Here is a 21,872-nt window from a genome sequence, read left to right as displayed (position 1 = left end):
ACTGGCCAGAAGCTGAACAGGACCAGCCATGTGAATACTATGGCTAAATGTAGGTCAGAGACTGTTAATTCTGCAGAGAGTAACACACCTCCTGGCCCCCCAAGGCTTGTCCATTATTTGTAATGCACCGGTAAGGAGTGTGATGGAATATTCTGCACCTGCTTAGATGAGTGCAGTTCCAACAACACTCAATGAGCTCGGCATCATCCAGGATAAACAACCTGCCTGATTGGCACTCCATCCACCAACCTCAACATTCACTCCCTCCATTACCAATGCCTGTGGCAGCCGTGTGTACCATCTACAAAATACACTCAGCAACTCACCAAGGCACCTTTAGAACATAGATGGCAGCAACTTTTCAAACCTACAGCCTTGACCACCTAGAAGGTCAAAGGAAACGGATGCTTTGTAGGACCACCATCTGCACATTACCTTCCCAAGTTGCACAACATCCTGGACCAGAAAAATATTGCCTTTCCTTCACTACCATTAGGTGAAAATCCTGGGACTCCCTCCCTAACAGCAGGGGAGGAACAGAACCTATTAACCTAGTGAGGAGACACTTGAGAGTGACCATATGACCGGATATAAAATATTTAAGCAAATAGAAAAAATAGATTTGGAATATTACCTTCACTTAAGCTGAGGATTGGACAAGGAAAGCAGTTTCAAACTGATGGTAAAAACTTAAATCAGAAGTTACTCTTCATGTTGTGATCAATATGTGGAACAGACTTGCCGGCAGAGGGGTTGAGGCAAAAACACTGCCATCATTTGAGAAACTAATAGGTGCAGAAATGGGGGCACTATCGGATCATTTTAAATGAAGTTATTTTTTTGTTAATGATACAACAGCTGTTAGTTCTGGATGGATTTGCTGCCAGTGAGTAATTTACACCACTCCAAAACAAAAGTCCTAAAATGTGCAGGTTAGGTGCATTGGCCATGCTAAATTGCCCCTTGGCATCCAAAGGCTCGGTGAGGTTCTGGGGATTGGGCCTAGGTAATGTGCTCTTTCGGAGGGTCGGTGAAATTTCAATGGGGCGAACGGCCTCCTTCTGCACTGTAGAGATTCTACGATTCTATAATAGAGCACCATTTATACCAATGCGTTAAATGAAAATAATGGCGGCAATTTTCTGGCTGCGTTGCACCTGGTACACATCCCGTTATGCCGGGCGAAAAGTGGGGGAGCCTTGAAACAGACGATCATCTCAGCCCACTGCAGGTGACAAAATCTGGTTCATGCCCTCGCTGGGCATAAACCAGATCAGCATATTTAAATATTAAAATAAGCAGTGAAATATGCTGCTTCTGCTTAAAGCCAGATTCTCCTGGCTCCCAGTATTCTCTCTCCGTCCGGACTCTTTCCTCTTCTCTTCTCCTCTCTCTCACCCCACCCCTCTCCCACCCCAGCCCAGATGCAGTTGTGGGCAAGGATTTAAAGCTCAATGTGGCGTTGGTGCCAGAAGGCAACATGATTCAATCACTTCTGGATTTAACCCAGATGGGGTTGTAGGAGAGTGGGAAACTCTTGACCAGCTGTTGGGTAAGTGATTAAAATATTTAAATCCCCAGTTTACTCAGGATTTAACCCTGAATTCTGGCTTTAATATGCACAGGTTCCCCGAACTGTGTGGAACGTGCCTCAGTCAACCAGGTGAGAGCACAGCTGGGAAAATGCCACTTCAATGAGACTGACAGGCTGGGAAGTCTTCAAACAGTGAAACTGAAGAACTGCAGCCATCCCCAAGTGAAAAGTTGCTGACCCAGCACTTCTGTGCTCTTAATGCTTGACAAGTGATTATCAGCATCTGGAGGTCTGTTCAACAATCTTGGACATAATGTCCCTTATTCAGCACTCCCTGCTGTCAGCCTTTTTTGTGGCATGGAAGTAGTTCATGCAGCTCTTCCTTGTTCCTGTGAGGAACAAGAGGACGAGTAGCTGCTTTTCCTTTCAGCTCTATGGGACAAACGGGATGGACTCTGAGATGGAGCTTAAATGAGGTCAGACTCTCAATGCAGGAACTACAGGCAGAACATCAGGTCTTTCTATGTGTAAGTACCACTATCCCAAGAGTCTCAGGATTTCATAGTATTGCATTGCTGCTTTCTGTAGCCTCCTGGAACAACATCCTTCCCAATGGACCAGGTACATGCACATTGTCAATGGCCGTCAAGATGGCCATTACTAGACTACATCCCCGCCCCTATCTCTCTATCTCCACCTCTCCCTGACCTGAGGTTTTCCTGCATGCGATTATCAAGAGTTATGAGGGGGACACATGCAGCCTTTGCCAAGTTAATCTCACCAGATAATCCATCTCACAATGTCCAGGCATCTCTGTCCTATTTCAGTTGATGTATTTTACTCACTCGTTTGTCTTTGAATTTTGGAATTTCTGCTCTGAACACATGCCCCCAACGATGGCAGAATCTTGAATCAGAAGACTTTTCCTCTCGGTAGTACGAGACAGGGCAAATTAATGTACACAACTATGTGATCACTATGGCAAAAAGCTTGGAAGTTCAAGGTTTAGCAGTGTGAGAGGTGGAACTCCCCAACCCCTATTTTATCTACAAACAATGCAATCTTTATAATATATCCAAATCAATTTTATTTTTTAATTTATTTACTGAATCTTTTTGTTTCTGCAGGCTGCTCAACAATAACCAGATTAAGAGAATTCCACGGAGGGCCTTTGAGGAGTTGGAAAATCTGAAATACCTGTGAGTTTACATTAAAAGCACCTGGAAATACTTGCTGTGGGTTGCACCTTCTATTAGAAGGAAGGCATGATTCAGTTCTCTATGATCTTGTTTCACTATTGCAATATCGCTGTATAATTTGAATGCATGAAGGATCTTGTTTAGTGGGATACATTTACGAAATGCTTATTTGCTGTAAGATAATATTGATCTCTATGTAACTCGTACCTCAAGTATTTGCATCACAGACATGGCATCCATGTACTTATTAAATGTGGATAATACAAAACAGCTACATCATTGGGTGGCCAAATCACTAGACATGGCACAGAAGTGTATCTTTTTGATCAATGTTGCCAAACATATTGCAATCTCCAGATGGATATTTTATTCTCCGCAAACTTCCAAAGTTTTTGTGTGCGTAAGGAATGTTCATGACCAGATTGTGGGCTTAGTCCCAACTCAGGACAAAGCGTAGCTGATCATTTGTGTTAACAGATCTATTCTATATCTTGGCACTGATACAAGCTGTCTCAATATTCACACGCATGCTGTAAAAACAGCAGAGAGCTAGAAACTAGCCCGTCTATGTAAGTGCACGTGGACTGGACCTTCAGCGCCATATTTCCCCCCCTTCGCAATTCATAATGATTAGGCTTTCAGAGCTCGGATAGCAAGGCAGTGAAAGATGGAACACTGCCTAGTCTGTCCACTTCTAAGCTTTTATTTACAGAGACAGCCATTCCATATCACGCACCTCCAAATAACAAGCCTGCCCCTATATATATTTCATATCCACCACTTAAATACAATTAATACCCAATTGATATGCAATTAACAGAAGGCAGGCATATAGATACAGTGGGAAGGGAATGATAAGAAGTAGGCCAGTGGGAATTGGGGTTGAAGGGGGAAAAGATTAACATTAACACTTCAATGAAGTTCCTGTGAAAATCCCCTAGTTGCCACACTCCGGCGCCTGTTCAGGTACAGTGAATGAGAATTCAGAATGTCCACCTCACCTAACAAGTGGAACAGTGCTAACTACTGTGCTACCATGCCACCCATTTTCTTTGATCCCCTCACTCCAAGTGTTATGTCTAATTGCTTCTTGAAAATGTGCAATGTTTTGGCCTCAATTACTTTTTGTATTAATGTATTCCACGGGCTCACCACTCTCTGGGTGAAGAAATTTCTCCTCACCTCGGTCCTAAATGGTCTACTCCGTATCCTCAGACTGTGTCCCCTGGTTCTGGACACCTCCACCAATGAGAACATCCTTCTTGCATCTACCTTGTCTAGTCCTGTCAGAATTTTAAAAGTTTCCATGCGATCCCCCCCCCCATTTTTCTGAACTCCAGTGAATACAATCCTAACCAATTCAATCTCTCCTCATACGACAGTCCCGCATTCAAGGAACCAGTCTGGTAAACCTTTGCTGCACTCCCTCTATTGCAAGAACACCCTTCTTCAGATAAGGAGACCAACAACGCACACAATATTCCAGGTGTGGCTTCACCAAGGCCCTGTATAATTGCATCAAGGCATCCCTGGTCCTGTACTCGAATCCTTTTGCACTGAAGGCCAGCATACCATTTGCCTCCTTTACCGCCTGCTGTACCTGCATTCTTACCTTCAGTGACTGGTGTACGAGTATACCCAGGTCTTGTTGCACAATACCCTCTCCTAATTTATGGCCGGTCAGTTAAGTAGTCTGCCTTTCCATTTTTGCTACCAAAGTGGATAACCTCGCATTTAACCAAATTATACTGCATCTGCCGTTCATTTGCCCACTCACTCAACATGTCCAAATCACACAGAAGGATCTCTGCATCCTCCTCATAGCTCACCCTCCCACTCAGCTTTGTGTCATCGGCAAATTTGAAGATATAACATTTTGTTCTGTCATCTATATCATTAATACATATTGTGAATAGCTGGGGTCCCTGCACCTATCCCTGTGGTATCCTACTAGTCACTGCCTGCCAATTTGAAAAAGACCCATTAATTCCTACTCTTTGTTTCCTGTCTGCCAATCGGGTTTCTATCCTTCTCAGCACACTACCCCTAAGTCTATGTGCTTTAATTTTACATGTTAGTCTCATATGTGGGACTTTGTTAGGGGTTTGTTTCAGGAATTCATGCCCATGGCTTGTGTCAGTTACTGCAGGGATCAAAACTTGGTGAGGGAAGAATTGGAGAAGAACAATGGGAAGTGGAGTGGGGGGGGTTTAAGGAAGCATTATCAGTATTAACTGTTGGGACAAGAATTAGAAATATCAGTGTGAATGATGTAGATTTAGAGGAGAGAATGCCTCTTTGTTATTTTGACAGCATTGGTGTAATTTAAAATAACTTACGGCATTTAGGAGCTAAATATCAGTAAATAACCACAATGGTGTCCAATTTCTCCCCAAAGAATGAAGAAAAATCATCCACGTTTCTGACACAAATGGCGTGACAGGTGTTCCTGCTGCTTACGTTGGAATGAGCCAAGCCCTACTGCACCTGCAATACAGCGCATTAATCTTTTACGGCCATCGGGTTTTGCTGATTTTCTAACTTGACCTTTATGTACTTAGAAGTTAAGGCACAGGGTGTTGAGAAGTGACTCTGACAAGGACACGGAGGAAGATATGAATGTTTGTGAGAGATGCAAATATTTGAAACCGCAATCAGAAATAAGAATGGGAGTTTACGGAACTCTCCGCAGTGCTCCAGATATAGAGTGTGATCCAGATCAAATATATGTTACCCAGGTAAACTGTGGGGTGAATTCCAATGGGAATTCCACTTTTTTTCCGATTTCCCTGGCTCTTCTCAAAGCTGAAGCGTGAGTGACAGATTCCCCTCAGAAATTCATTTTTCGCTATTTGTTTGTTTCTACGTCTGGCCCACAATAAGTATGATCCTTGACTTGGTAATGCATTACTTAAAATTAATTATTGTCTTACAAGCTCTCTTTCTTTTTTTAAAGCTACCTTTACAAAAATGAAATCCAGACAATTCAGGCACAAGCATTTAAGGGGTTGGTTTCCCTGGAACAGCTGTGAGTTTACAAACTATACTTTTCTTCATTGATTCATGGGGTGGGGCATTGATGTTAAGGCCAGAATTTATTGCGTATTCCGGACTAGCTTGCTAGGCTATTTCAGAAGGCAATTAAGAGTCAATTACATAGCTAGCTTCTGGCGTCACATGTAAGCCAGACCATGTAAACACAGCAGATTTCCTTCCCTTATAGACATTGGTGAATCGGGCGGAGTTTGTTGACAATCCAGTAGTTTCATGATCATTATTAACCAGACTAACCTTTCACTCCAAATTTATTTTGTTTCCTGACTTAAATTTCTGAGTTATCATTGTGGGATTTGAACTCGTGTCCTGAATCGTTAGTCCGGGCCCCTGGATCACTAGAAGATAACAATGCTATCTTCCCCTCTTGAGATAAAAACTGTCACATAATTTGAAAGGTAATTAGATAAATATTTGTCAAGAAAGGTTATGAAAGAATAGCTGGAAAGGGCAGGAAAGTGGGATGAGATTGGATATTTTCAGTTGAAGAGCTCACATAACCTATCTTTGGCTGTAGTTTCTCTCATCAAATTTTCTTTTTGCTCAACAGGTACCTTCACTTCAATAATATAGAAGTGTTAGAATCTGAAATTTTTAGTGATCTTCCTAAACTTGAAAGATTGTGAGTACAGCTTTTTTTACAAATCACTTTTGCCGATTTACTTTTTTTTCTCCAAAATGACCATGTTGAATCAGCACAGTGCAAACAGCTGAATTTAAAATGTCTGATATACTTCTGACTTCGACCGAACACAGTCGTCTCTAAATTACACCCCGGGATTCACCGATGTGGAAATACACAGCCACATTCTTTTTAAAAAATTTCTCTTTGTTAATTTCTTGTTGCCGTTAAAATAAATAATGGCCGGAATTTTCCAACCCTCGGAATTCACTCTTCCCGCCAACAGGGCACCCCACGCACAGGTTTCCCAACGGCGTGAGGTGGCTTCAATGGGAAATTGCATTGGCTAGCGGTGGGAGTATAGAATCCCGCTGTCAGTGAACGGCCCCCCGCCGAGAAACACACAGCGTGGGAGACAGGAGATTCCAACCCAATATGTCGGGTATAATGGTGGAAGGTGGAAGTTCCGATTTAAACATGTTTATATACTGGTATTCGACAATTATTTGTTTGCCTTTTTGTCTAAGAGTGCTGCTGAGAATCTTCTAACTAAATCTAGAGCACTACAGCTGCCTGGAATAAGATCTGATTTCTTCTGAGCTCAACACGTATAGCGGGTTTGTCTCAAATTAACTGGCACTGGGCTAAATCGCTGGCTTTGAAAGCAGACTAAGGCAGGGCAGCAGCACGGTTCAATTCCCGTACCAGTCTCCCCGAACAGGCGCCGGAATGTGGCGACTAGGGGCTTTTCACAGTAACTTCATTTGAAGCCTACTTGTGACAATAAGCGATTTTCAGTTCATTTTAAATTTTAAATCAATATGTTCTATTTCATTTTGCAGGTTCTTGCACAATAATAAACTATCAAGAATACATCCAGGAACCTTCCACCAACTTGAATCATTGAAAAGACTGTAAGTAACAATATTGGCTACAAGCTATTGTGAATTTCTGAGTGTATTTGTATTCACTTGTCTTCCTGAATGGGTCCACTACTTGCCAAGGTGAAGTAGTTTGAAAACTACCCTCCTTACCTTGCCCAATTTTCAGAATGCCAAGGGAGAAACAAATGCAGGCTATTTGGAAATTAGGGTTGAAGGCTTATACCGAGCGATTCAACAACTGCATAGCTGACCCCATGGGTGGGGCAAGAGGGAAGCCCAGCTTCAGTCAAAAACATTTGTAACTAGTGTGACACGAAAGCAAAGTGGCACAGTAAATGCAGTCACTGCTGTGGTGATGGACACTTATCCCCTTATCAGCTTCTGTGTGTTGTTTAGGTGACAATCGAAGAGGTTTGGAAAGAGATTTGGCGAGAAATTGCCTTGTGTCCTTCGACAGCACCTTCCCAACAACTCCTCCCACCTAAAAGAACAAGATCATCAGATGTGTGGAAACGCGACCACCTGCAATTTCCCCACAAAGTCACACATCCTCCTGACTTGAAACTACATCGTTCCTTAACTGTCACTAGGTCAGAATCCTAAGTCTCCCTCCCTAACAATACGATGGGTGTACCTGCATCAGATGTACTGCTGCAGTTCACCACCACCTTCTCGGGGGCAATTGGGGATGGGCATTAAATGTTCTCCTTGTCAGCAGCGCCTACATCGCGAGAGGAAGAAAACAAACTTATGAAGAGATTGCTATTTCCCCCCACCCCTAAACTACAGTGCTAACGGAGAAGAGGGCTGGATTTCTACAATATTTTGTTTGCTGATTGAAACATGAAGGGTAGCATATCCACAGGATTTGCTGTTACATTGACCAAGGATTGGTGGAAACCGCAGAGTAACTATATCAATGCAGTTTCTCCAGGATTTCTGCTATTGGGCTAAGGTTAATGGAGAAGTTAGGCAAAAACCCCTTTCAGAAATTCTGATTCGTGGGCATTATCTTCAAAAATAAAATGGTATACTTGCTTTTATTAGCCCAGGCATAGTGTTTAAGAGCAGGGTGGTTATGCTGGAACTGGATAAAACATTGGTTAGGCCACAGCTAGAGTATTGTGTGTTGAAAGTGCGGTGTTGCTTTCGAAAGTTGCTCCGTACTACATCATAGAATTTACAGTGCAGAAGGAGGCTATTCGGCCCATCGAGTCTGCACCAGCTCTTGGAAAGAGCACCCTACCCAAGGTCAACACCTCCACCCTATCCCCATAACCCCACCCAACACTAAGGGCAATTTTGGACACTATGGCCAATTTAGCATGGCCAGTCCACCTAACCCGCACATCTTTGGGCTGTGGGAGGAAACCGGAGCACCTGGAGGAAACCCACGCACACATTTTCTTTTTTTAAATAAAATTTAGAGTGCCCAATTATTTTTTCCAATTAAGGGACAATTTAGCGTGGCCAATCCACCTAGCCTGCACATCTTTTTGGATTGTGGGGGTGAAACCCACGCAAAGACGGGGAGAATGTGCAAACTCCACACAGACAGTGACCCAGGGCCGGGATTCGAACTCGGGTCCTCAGTGCCGTAGGCAGCAATGCTAACCACTGTGCCACCGTGCCGCCCACCCACGCACACATGAGGAGAATGTGCAGACTCTGCACAGACAGTGACCCAAGCCGGGAATCGAACCTGGGACCCTGGAGCTGTGAAGCAATTGTGCTACCACAATGCTACCGTGCTGCCCCAAATGTGGGTAATAATGGTTAGACTTTTCCCACTACAGTGATCCAAAGTAGTAGAGCTGAGTGTTCCAAGATCCATTGACATTCCAGGTGATGGTCTATTGCAGCCATTATATCAGCATATATTTTGACTGGAATTTGGAAAAACAGTTGACTACATGCCAACCACTTAAATAGCTTTTATATTCCTCCTTTTTCTTGAGTCCGATTCCAGGAGCCTGGCACCCATGAACCATTTCCTGGTGTTTATGCTCTTAAATTCAGCTTCTGTGGACCAATGATGATTTGCAGGCTCGGTTTTACTTGGGTTTACACATCTGCCACTGTTTTATGTATTTTGTGTGTCCAGCCTTAGCAAAACCAGTAAGTTTACTTTGGTTGACTGCCATGCAAACTGTCTGTCAGGAGCCAGCAGCACTAACACTGCGGTACTGTAACAGAAAAGCAGCATGAAATGGAGTAGAAATCTCTTAATGGCAACATAACCATGGTGAGTCCCTTTGCTTAATAATTTCCCCAAAGAAAACTCTATTGTCACTCAACCCAGTTGGCACTAATGTGTTCAGTAAGTGCCCCAAAATTGAAGTCATTAATCTGCCTTTAGCAGCAGATTTAGATATGGGTGAGAGAACAATATAAGTATTTCCTGCCGAGTTGTTTTGGGAATTGATCTATTATCTGTCACTGTGACGGGAGGGCTTGTAAAATTGACTTAGTCAGTCACTCTGACTAATTATCACATCTCATCCGTTCCTGGAAAACTAATTGTTTATCAATCATCACAGAACATTGAGAAACTCGGTTAACTGTGTAAATGAAGAATTACACCTTTCTTTCTAATCTAATACGGCCATCTATTAATCTAACAAATCAATTTGAAGTAGGTTGGATGGGTATTTAATTTGTATGATGAAGAGGATTCTGCTCATCTTGGGCTGGAATTGACAGGGAGGCAGTGGGCCCCATCCTCCAGCTGCAACTTTGGGGGTGAACCTGCCTCCACCAGACTTAACGTGCACGAGATCTCTGGCATGTACACTGATGGTGAATTCCTGATTTGCTAACCTAAACTTTGGGTAATTTAATCGGAGTAAATAGAATTACTTTACGTGGGTTTTAGTTGAAACTGAATTTTGGAAATGAACAGCTCTCCCTAAATCGGCACAGTCAGGATCCATGTGTGTAATCGTGGTGATGAATTTAAATGGAATGTGTGAGCCCTCCTATTAGTATCCAAACCATTCTAAGTTTTTTAAAGTTCATTTACAAAATGTGGGCATCCCTGGTTCGGCGAACATTTATTGCCCATCCCCAGTTGCCCTTCTGAGGGTGTGGTGAGCTGCCGTTTTTAACCGCTGAGGTTCCTGAGGTGTAGGTGCACCCACAGTGCTGCTAGGGAGGGATTTCCAGGATTTTGCCCCAGCGACAGTGAAGGTATGGTGAAATATTTCACCAGACCTACCTCTTCACATGACTTTTCAAATGAAAGTCATTATTTTTTTTTAAATAACGTAATGCATGCCCCAGTGAATGGATAAACACTCTTTGTTTCAATGCTTTTTCACTCATTAAGCTCATGACCCTGAGGGGGCATATCAAAGATCAGCCTTGACAGATAACAAGTTACATGGTCATCATACCAAATTCGTAACAGCAGAGAGGAAGGCCAATTTGGTCGATTAGTCAGCTTACCCGGTAGAGTAATCAACTCACATATCCCCCTCTGTCCACTTACATTTTACCCTCTTTGTCCTCAGAACCCTACAGGTTTAATACCCTCAAATTCCCAACCAATTTCCTTTTGATATCATTGATTGTCTCTGCTTTCACCATCCTCGTAGGCAGTGAGTTACATTCTCTGTGTATAGAAAGTTCTTCATCACCACTATCCCCCCTCCTCAACCCCCGGGAGGGGTGATGGGTAACGGATGAGCAGAACGTGGTGCGGGTTAGGACACAGGCAGCAATGTTGGGTACAGCCAAGAAAGCAATTGAATACTAAAATCTGGAGGTGCGAATGGATTTTGGTATTCTCATTCAGGATTAATCCATCAAATAGCTAAAAGTGCCAAGAGTGCCTCGAGGCATTTAAACAGGCAAGCAAACATGAAATATACTTGGTAGAAGAACCAGCTTCTGAGCTGCTACATGTGACTCACAAGCAGATTGAATTTCCCTTGTGATAGGAATCCATCTTCCAGGATGCTGAATAAAATGAAGCTCACACTCCCTAAACAGTTGAGCTGTGTACTCTGAACTGTTCCGGCATTGGCGTTGACAACATTTCTATTATAATTTTATTTTACAGTCGCTTGGATTCCAATTCACTGATCTGTGATTGTGAATTAATGTGGCTGGCAGAACTGCTGAAGAAATATGCTGAACACGGTAACGCCCAGACAGCTGCTACCTGTGAACATCCCAGAAGGCTGCAGGGACGGTCTATTGTAACAGTTACAGTACAGGAGTTTAATTGTGGTAAATTGTCTCAATTATTTTATTCTTGTCAACTAGTTGCTCCCACTGGGTTTGTTCATGCGCGGTAGTGGCCGTTGAGAGGGAGTGTGACGTTTGGGTAGGAAATGAAAGACTTCAAGGGGAGCAAAGCAGTCAGGGAGTGAATGTAACATTGAGCGAGTGTATATATCTGCTGGGCGGAGTTAGGAGTAATAGTGGGAATGGAGCAGAGAATGAGGCTCACGTTCATGCAGCAATGGTGGGACGTTCATTTCCCATACTTTGCAACCTGGAGCAGCAAAATCTTAGGCGGAGGCCAAGAATGGGACCATTTTAAAGGCTAAGGCCATGGGTGAGGGCAGAAGTCACCTCCCAGTCAGAATTGCAACTGTTCTGAGGCTGAGAGTAGTCATTTTCTCAGACTGAGTCTGAGACAGAATCCGGTGAGAGTTGCGCGGTTGGGTTCAACATAACGAACATTAAAATTGTTGGACCATTGTTTGTTATAAATCACAAGCTTGCACACGTAGTTAACTCTAAACTTGGAGTCAAAGTTACATCAGAGCTTAAAAGTTCAAGCTGTTATTTTCACAAAGGAAAATAAATTGGAGTTTACCTTAAAGGAGAAGTTACTTGTGCTCCAATAAGCTTCCCTAGGTATTTATTTGGCGTTCCATAATCTTTATTATTGTAACATTTAAGGGCAGCACTGTGGCACAGTGGTTAGTATTGCTGCCTACGGCGCTGAGGACCCGGGTTTGAATCCCGGCCCTGGGTCACTGTCCATGTGGAGTTTGCACATTCTCCCCGTGTCTGCGTGGGTTTCACCCCCACAACCCAAAAGGTGTGCAGGTTAGGTAGATTGACCACGCTAAATTGCCCCTTAATTGGAAAAAATAATTGGCTACTCTAAATTTAAAAAAAAAACAATTATTGTCACAATTAGACTTACATGGACACTGCAATGAAGTTACTGTGAAAATTCCCTAGTCGTCACACTCCGGCGCCTGTTCAGGTACAATGAGGGACAATTCAGAATATCCAATTCACCTAACAGAGCACCCGGAGGAACCCACGCAAACACGGGGAGAACGAGCAGTCTCTGCACAGACAGTGACCCAAGCCGGGAATTGAACATAGGACACTGGCGCTGTGAAGCAACGCAGTCATCTGCTGCCGGAATGAGGCTTGCCTGCTGTCATGTGATACTGTGGGAAGCCTATCAACTGAATTCCGAGATACATGAGAGAGATTCGAGATGTAAATATATCTGGAAATTTTTCAAACACAAAACAAGCAACTGAATTGGTTAAGTTTTTTTCTCACAATTTTGTTGTGAATATGGAATTTCTTTAGGTTTTTTGTGCTTGGTTCACTGCCAAAGCAAGATGGTTGCCAAAAGCTTTTCAAATATTATTTTTCCGCATTTTAAGTGGAATGGTGAATAAAAGAATTGTACCAAAGTACTGCAGAGAAGTAAATACAGTACCAATTTATAAAAACGATCAAAGGATATCCTAGGGAATTCTAGACATCAGTGGTGGTTAAAATAGTAGAAATTATTCTGAAAGGGGACAAGTGCAATATGATAATTAATAAGCCTAGCTCTATAATTAACAGATCCTGCATGACAACTATTTTTTTTATTTAGAGTACCCAATTCTTTTTTTTTCCAATTAAGGGAAAATTTAGCGTGGCCAATCCACCTACCCTACACATTTTTGGTTTGTGGGGGTGAGACCCACGCAGACATGGGGGGAAAGTGAAAACTCCCATGGACAGTGACCCAGGGCCGGGTTTGAACCCGGATCCTCAGCACTGTGAGACAGCAGGGTGAACCACCGCTCCACCGTGCCACCCCTGCATGACAACTAATTTGACCAGACAAACACAGCAGAACAAAGTACCGAAAAATTAGCAATACCAATTGATGCAGCAGCATCACGTAGATTATTTTGTGGTAGATAGGTTGGAAATGGGAGGAACCTTTCTGAACTGAGGAACTGACTTGGTAAGTCAACTGTAGTTAAGTCTAGAGGGGTGCCAATTGGATCAGTTCTGGGATCATTATTGTTTTCATTGTTGTGTGCATTAATGATTTGGAGAATATGATGTGACTCTTCAACTTTGCCAATTATGTCAAATTTGGTGGGGTAATATATTGTAGGGAAGAAGTAGGGCAGGGGCAGAGGGATCTTGGAGGGAGACTTCAGCAAAATGTGTGGGATGAAATGAAATGAAATGAAAATCGCTTATTGTCACAAGTAGGCTTCAATTAAGTTACTGTGAAAAGCCCCTAGTCGCCACAATCCGGCGCCTGTTCGGGGAGGCTGATACGGGAATTGAACCGTGCTGCTGGCCTGCCTTGGTCTGCTTTAAAAGCCAGCTATTTAAGCCCAGTGTGCTAAACCAGCCCCAGGGAGGGATGTTGTTTGGTGTAGATAAAAATGAAATCCAAGATGCAAGGGAAGGGAATCTTAGGGATCTTAAGATGAAGGAACCCTTAGGGTGATCGAATTTACCCTGCAGTTTGAGAGGGAGAAGCTGGAATCAGATGTAATGGCATTCCAATTAAACAAGGGTAACTACAAAGACATGAGGGAGTTGATTCGAAAAGGAGACGAGCAGGGAAGACAGTGGAACAGCAATGGCAGGGGTTTTTGGGGGTTATTCGGGAGGCACAGCAGAAATTCATCCCAAGGAGGAGGAAACATGCTGCGGGGAGGACAAGGCATCCATGGTTGACGAGGGAAAGTTGAAGACAGCATAAAAGCAAAGGAAAAAGCACAGAAAGTGGCGAGGGTTAGTGAGTAACTAGAAGATTGGGAAGCCTTTAAATGCAAGTAGAGGACAACTAAAAAAGCAGTAAGGGGAGAGAAGGTGAAATATGAGTGCAAACTAGCCAGTAATATAAAAGAACATAGGAAGAGTTTTTTCAATATATAAAAGGTAAGAGAGAGGCAAAAATAGACATTGGACCACTGGAAAACGTGGCTGGAGAAGTAATGATAGGAAGCAAAGAAATGACAGACAAACTGAATAGTTACTTTGCATCAGTCTTCATGGTGGAAGACACCAGTGGGATGCCAGAACTCCAGGAGAATCAGGGGGCAGAGGTGAGTGAAGTGGCCGTCACTAAGGAGAAGGTTCTTGGGAAACTGAAAGGTCTGAAGGTGGATTAGTCACCTGGACTGGTTGGACTACACCCCAGGATTCTAAAGGAGATAGCTGAGGAGATTGTGGAGGCATTGGTGGTGACCTTTCAGGAATCACTGGAGGCAGGAAGGATCCCAGAGGACTGGAAAATGGCTAATCTAACACCACTGTTTAAGAAGGGAGGGAGGCAGAAGACGGGAAATTATAGGCTGGTTAGCCTGACTTCGGTCATTGGTAAGATTTTAGAGTCCGTTATTAAAGATGAGATCGCAGAGTACTTTGAAGTGCATGATAAAATAGGACTGAGTCAGCATGGCTTTGTCAAAGGGAGGTCATGTATGACTAATCTGTTAGAGTTCTTTGAGGAGGTAACAAGGAAGTTAGACAAAGTAGAACCAGTGGATGTGATTTATTTAGATTTCCAAAAGGCCTTTGATGAGGTGCTGCATAGGAGATTGTTAAATAAGTTAAGAGCCCATGGTGTTAAGGGTAAGATCCTGGCATGGATAGAGGATTGGCTGACTGGCAGAAGGCGGAGAGTGGGGATAAAGGGGTCTTGTTCAGGATGGCAACCAGTGACTAGTGGTGTGCCTCAGGGATCTGTGCTGGAACCACAACTTTTCACAATATACATTAATGTTCTGGAAGAAGGAACTGAAGGCACTGTTGCTAAGTTTGCAGATGATACAAAGATCTGGGCTGGGATTCTCCCCTACCCGGCGGGGCTGGGGGTCCCAGCAGGCTGGAGTGGCGTGAACCACTCCGGCGTCGGGCCGTCCCAAAGGTGCGGATTTCTCCGCACATTTAGGGGCCAGGCCCTAACCTTGAGGGGCTAGGCCCACGCCGGAGTGGTTGGCGCCCCGCCGGCTGGCGGGAAAGGCATTTGGCACCATGCCAGCCGGGGCCGAAGGGACTTCGCTGGCAGACGGAAGTCCGTGCATGCGCCGGAGCGTCAGCGGCTGCTGACGTCATCCCCGCGCATGCGCAGGGGAGGGGGTCACTTTCCCGTCCGCCATCGTGAAGGCTATGGCCAACGCGGAAGGAAAAGAATGCCCCCACGGCACAGGCCCGCCCGCCGATTGGTGGGTATCAATAGCGGGCCAGGCCACCGTGGGGGCACCCCCCGGGGCCAGATCGCCCCGCGCCCCCCCCCCCAGGACCCCAGAGCCCGCCTGCGCCGCCAGTCCCGCCAGTAAGGGAGATGTTTTGATTCCCGCCGGCAGGACCGGCATGATAACAGCGGGACTTCGGCCCATCGCGGGCCGGAGAATCGCCGGGGGGTGGGGCCCGCCGACAGGCGCGGCGCGATTCCCGCCCCCGCCGAATCTCTGGTGCCGGAGACTTCGGGAGGCGGCAGGGACGGGATTCACACTGGCCCCCCCGGCGATTCTCCGGATTTGGAGAGGCCCGGAAAGCGGGCAAAGAAATGGCAGATGAAATACAATGTGGAAAAGTGTAAAGTTATGCACTTTGGAAGGGGGAATTTAGGCATGGACTATTTTCTAAATGGGGAAATGCTTAGGAACTCAGATGCACAAAGGGACTTTGGAGTCCTTGTTCACGATTCTCTTATAGTTAATGTGCCGGTTCAGTCAGCAGTTAGGAAGATAAATGCAATGTTAGCATTCATGTCAAGAAGGCTAGAATTCAAGAGCAGGGATGTACGTCTGAGGCTGTGTAAGGCTCTGGTCAGACTCCATTTGGAGTATTGTGAGCAGTTTTGGGCCCTGTGTCTAAGGAAGGATGTGCTGGCCTTGGAAAGGGTCCAGAGGAGGTTCACAAGAATGATCCCTGGAATGAACAGATTGTCGTTTGAGGAATGGTTGAGGACTCTGGGTCTGTACTCCTTGGAGTTTAGAAAGAGGAGATGGGGGGATCCTATTAAAACTTACAGGATACTGGGAGGCCTGGATAGAATGGACGGGGAGAGGATGTTTCCAATTGTAGGAAAAACTAGAACCAGAGGACACAATCTCAGACTAAAGGCATGATCTTTTAAAACAGAGATGAGGAGGAATTTCTTCAGCCAGAGGGTGGTGAATCTGTGGAACTCTTTGCTGTGGAGGCCAAATCACTGAGTGTCTTTAAGACAGAGATAGATAGGTTCTTGATTAATAAGAGGATCAGGGGTTATGGGGAGAAGGCAGGAGAATGGGGACATATATATCACAACATGCTTGTGAGAAATATATCAGACATGATTGAATGGCGGAGCAGACTCGATGCACTGAGTGGTCTAATTCTGCTTCTATGCCTTATTGTCTTATGGAAACAAACAATGACGCTGTAAAAAATAAATGCAAATAGTCTACAGGAAGCATCACAGGAGAGGAATCAGAGGTAAAGCCTGTGCAGCAATAATAAAAAAGCAAAGACACGTTGTGTGGCTTGGGGAATAGAGCACAAGCCCCAGGGAATGATAATTAGTCTTTATAAAGGTCTGGTCTATATCATCTTTAGTATAGTGTGCATTACTGTTACAAAGAGTGACATTCTTGTCTTGAGTAAATTCAGAGAACTGCAGCTAAATTGAAAAATGGGTGAGGCACCTGAGCGAGGAGGAAAAGCTAATGTTACTAATTATTGATAGTTAATGGAATAAATAGGAACAGATGTAGTCCATATGGCCTCTTGAGCCTGCTTTGTCATTCTATAAAATCATTGTTGATCCTTGACTTTGAGTCCATTTTCTCACTTGATCTCCAGATGCTTTTGTTGTAAGGTCTTGGGTGTAGGCCGGTAGATCTTAAAGTATTTGTAATCTTGGGTAGTTCAACACTAAGTATTAATTGACGGCTAGAAACTTTATACAAAGGTACAGTAAACATAGAAAATAGGAGCAAGAGTAGGCCCGGCCCTACGCGCTTGCTCCACCATTATTAATAATAATAATGACTGAGTACAGTACCGCCCAGACAATAATGATTCATTATGATCATGGCTGATCATCCAATTCAATAGCCTAATCCTGCCTCTCCACCACCCCACCCCCTCCCCCCACCAATATCCTGTCATCCCTTTTTCCCACGTGCTATATGTAACTGCTCTTTGAAAGCATGCAATGTTTTGGCCTCAACTACATTTCAAAGGCCCACCACTCTCTGGGTGAAGAAATGTCCCCTCATCTCTGTCCTAAATGGTCTACCCCGTATCCTCAGACTGTGACCCCTGGTTTTGGACACCCCCACCAAACAGGGGCTGTTTAGCTCACAGGGCTAATCGCTGGCTTTGAAAGCAGACCAAGGCAAGTCAGCAGCACGGTTCGATTCCCGTAACAGCCTCCCCGAACAGGCGCCGGAATGTGGCGACTAGGGGCTTTTCACAGTAATTTCATTTGAAGCCTACTCGTGAAAATAAGCGATTTTCACTTCATTTCAGGAACATCCTTTTTACATCTACCCTGTCTAGTCCTGTTAGATTTTATAGGTTTATATGATATTACCCCCCTCCTCATTCTTCTGAACACCAGCGAATACAATGCTAACCGACTCAATCTCTCACACGTCCGTCCTGTTATTCCAGGAATCAGTCTGGTAAACCTTCGCTGCACTCCCTCGAGAGCAAGATTCTGGATCCAAGCTGGGAGTTGTCTCCATTCTTACTTCTACATGTGTCTCTGTCTAACACTAGACTGACCCCGAGCTGCGTGCCATGTGTTCTTTTACATCACTGTCTGGGCGGTACTGTACTCCGTCCCACATTAACACTTTTATGTGTCAGACTCTTATACCACACCTTTGGTTCCCTTCGAGTCCAAAGATCAATTATCATAGCCTTGAAAAAACTCATCAACTGAGAATCCACAGTCCACTGTGGCTGAGAATTACAAAGGTTCACAATACTCAGAGTGAAGCAATTTTTCCTATTCCGAGTTGTGAATGATTGAGCCCCTTATTCTATCTGAGACTATGCCCCCTACTTCTAGACTCTTGAACCAGGGGAAATAACCTTTCTGCAGCTACCCTGTCAAGCCCTCTCAGAATCTTAATATTTCAATGAGACCACCTCTCAATCTTCTAAACTCCCAAGAATAGGGCAACCCTTAAATCTCTGGAGTCAATCAAGTGAACATTCATTGCACTAAGACAAGTTTTGCCCTTCCTTGGGTACAGAGACCAAACGTGTACAGTTCTTTTGCCGTGGTCTCACTAAAGTCCGACATAATTGTGGCAAGACGTTCTCATTCTTGAACTTTAAACCCCTTGCCACAAAGACCAACATATCAGTACTTGCTGTACCTGTGTGTTGACTCTGTTTTCTGTATAAGGACATTGGAATTCCCTTGAACGTCAAAATGTAATCATTTATCACTTTTTATTCTCTTTTTCTTTTCTTCCTATCAGTTAACAGCCCACAATGCCGCATATTTTCCATCTCCATTCTCATGCCAACTCAATTGACTTATCTATATCCTTTTTGGGCATTTGACCTTTCTTTAAACCCTTCATGGCGAGGCCAATATTTGTTGCCCATCCCTTGAGAAGGTTGTGGTAAGCCACCTTCTTGAACCCACTGCAGTCCATCTGGTATAGGTGCATTCAGAGAGCTGTTGGGAAGGGAGTTCCAGGATTCTGATCCAGGCGGAACAGTGAAATAGTTCAGAGTCTGGATGTTGTGTGCCTTGGAAGGGAACTTTCAGATGATGGTCTTCCCATGCATCTGCTGCCTTGTCCTTTTATCGTAGTGGTTGCAGGCTTTGAAGGTGCTGTCAAAGGGCCTTGGTGCAATGCTGCAATGCATCGTGTACATAGTACACACTATGCAACGGTGGTGAAGGGAGTAAATCCTAAATTGGTGGCAAGGGTACCCGTCAATCGGGCTGCTGCGTCCTGGACATTGTTGAGCTTTTTGAATATTTTTGGTGCTGCATCCATCCAGGCAAGTAGAGAATATTCCTGTACCGGCCTCCCCGAACACGTGCTGGAATGTGGCGACTAGGGGCTTTTCACAGTAACTTAATTGAAGTCTACTTGTGACAATAAGTTATTATTATTATTATTATCACACTCCTGATTTAATGACTTGTGGATGGGCGACATGGGGCGCGATTCTCCGCTGTCCACGACGGGTCGGAGAATAGCGGGAGGGCCTTCCCGACATTTTTTCCGACCTCCCGCTATTCTCCCCCCCCCCCCCCCCCCCCCCCCCCCCCCCACGGCCGCCCCACGACACGAATCGCTGCTCGCCGTTTTTTATGGCGAACAGCGATTCTCCCCTGGCCGATGGGCCGAGTTCCCAGGCCTTTACGGCCGTTTTCACAAACACAAACACACCTGCTCTCACCGTTCGTGAAAACGGCCGCAAAGTGCCGTCCCGGACAACCATGGCACCGATTGGCACGGCCGCACCACCGATCGCGGGCAGCGGGTCCGATACCCGCGCACTATTTGTTCCTCCGCCGCCCCGCAGGATCAGTCCGCGGGGTGGCTGAGGGGCATGATGGCCCGCGCATGAGCGGGTTTGACGCATATGCGCGATGAAGTCATCCGCGCATGCGCGGGTTGGAGCGTCAGCCGCCGTGACGCTTGGCGCGCGGGCTTAGCGACGGTCGCTAAGCCCGCGATGCCGTGCTTCACGGGACCGCGCTGCTAGCCCCACCCGGGGGGTAGAATCGGGTCCCTGGAGGGGGCGCAGAGGCTGCCGTGAAACACGGCCAGTTTCACGGCAGCCTTTACGACTCGCCGCATTTGCGGAGAATCGCGCCCATGGCTTGGGGAGTCAGGAGGTGAGTTACTCATCACAAAGTTCTCAATCTCTGACCTGCTCTTTATGGCTAGTTCAGTTCAGTTTCTTGTCAGTGGGAAGTACCAGGATGTTAATAGTGTGAGATTCAGTGAAGGTAATTCCCTTCCATATCAAAGGGCGATGGTTAAATTCTCTCTTGTTGTAGATTGGTCATTACCTACCACCTTTGTGGTGCAGTTGTTACTTGCCACCTGTCAGCACAAGCCTGAATGTTGTCCAGATCTTGCTGAATATGGGCACAGACTGCTTCAATATCTGAGGCATTCCGAATGGTACAGGGCATTGTGCAGTCATCAGTAAACACCCCCATTTCTGCCCTCATCATGGAAGGAAGCTGCTGGAGATGGCTGGGCCCAGGACACTCCCCTGAAGAACTCCTGCAGTGATGTTCTGGGACTGAGATGACTATGAGCCTATTCAGAGCAGGGGAGGTCAGCAGTGGGTTAGAACCCTCAGAACGTTCAGGGAAAAGGCTTTACTGTGGCTCTTTAACTTGGCTTCATCATTAATGACCTGTTTCCACATTTGGATCTGTTAGGACCTTAAATGGAGATGTTTGGTGACAACAACTCTACAAATAATGAATTTAATGGGTGGCTGGTAAAGGGAGGAAAATAAGAGGCAAAATACATTCTGGGTCAGGAGATTAACCAGTTTAAGACCCTAAAATATGAGACAATACTTTCTTTCAGATCCTTCCCCCATTGGGGATCTGCTAATGACCACTCAATAACTGAACCATGCAAGCTCGATACAGTTCCTGTTTTAATTTTTAGGTCGTGTTGAATTTAGTGAATTATTTCCCCTCTCGCACTTATTTTTTTCCTCTATTAACCTCTCCTCCTCCAGCAGCGAATGGTCACACATCAGCAATGTGTGGCTGACTCTAATTCCCTCTCATGAGTCACAATGGCACACCCTTCATCTTCCTTATTCCAGTCTAAACAAACTGTTCATTATATTTCATTACATAAATATGATGTGAATAAAAAACGGAGGTTAAAATAAGTTCAACCTATTTCACATGACAGTAAATTTACCCTGCTGGAAATATTCGGAAAATCTTGCCCATCAGAATATCTATAAATGTCAATTGTGTAATTTGTCCGGAAGAACTGTGGAAGTTTAATTCCCTTTTCCCTGACCTTTTCTGGAGCAATATTGTTATAATATGCAACGCGAGAAACACTGATGTTTCCTTTGAAATGAAATGAATGAAAATTGCTTATTGTCACAAGTAGGCTTCAAATGAAGTTACTGTGAAAAGCCCCTAGTCGCCACATTCCGGCGCCTGTTCGGGGAGGCTGGTACGGGAATTGAACCGTGCTGCTGGCCTGCCTTGGTCTGCTTTAAAAGCCAGCTATTTAGCCCAGTGTGCTAAACCAGCCCCTTCATGATAGAATTAAGCATTAATATAAATAATATTAAACATCTTTTAACACAATCAAAACAAGTTTTTAAAAAAT

The 21,872-nt window shown here is 44.8% G+C and overlaps 1 protein-coding gene across 3 annotated transcripts in view; it reads left to right on the top strand.

Annotated features, from left to right (window-relative positions):
- Nucleotides 1-21,872, top strand: part of LOC119969573 (peroxidasin homolog) — a 294,758-nt gene that overhangs the window by 177,267 nt on the left and 95,619 nt on the right. For 2 of the 3 annotated variants that reach the window (XM_038803359.1, XM_038803358.1), the window contains exons 3-7: nt 2,662-2,733; nt 5,690-5,761; nt 6,338-6,409; nt 7,252-7,323; nt 11,357-11,526. In XM_038803359.1, coding sequence (XP_038659287.1) covers nt 2,662-2,733; nt 5,690-5,761; nt 6,338-6,409; nt 7,252-7,323; nt 11,357-11,526 — 458 coding nt within the window. Of the gene's footprint in view, nt 1-2,661; nt 2,734-5,689; nt 5,762-6,337; nt 6,410-7,251; nt 7,324-9,414; nt 9,539-11,356; nt 11,527-21,872 lie in introns of those variants that run through there. The other variant, XM_038803360.1, reaches the window with a different exon arrangement.

This window comes from Scyliorhinus canicula, chromosome 7 (assembly GCF_902713615.1).
Source record: "Scyliorhinus canicula chromosome 7, sScyCan1.1, whole genome shotgun sequence".
Lineage (NCBI taxonomy): Eukaryota > Metazoa > Chordata > Chondrichthyes > Carcharhiniformes > Scyliorhinidae > Scyliorhinus > Scyliorhinus canicula.
This window is presented reverse-complemented; position numbering and strand designations above follow the sequence as displayed.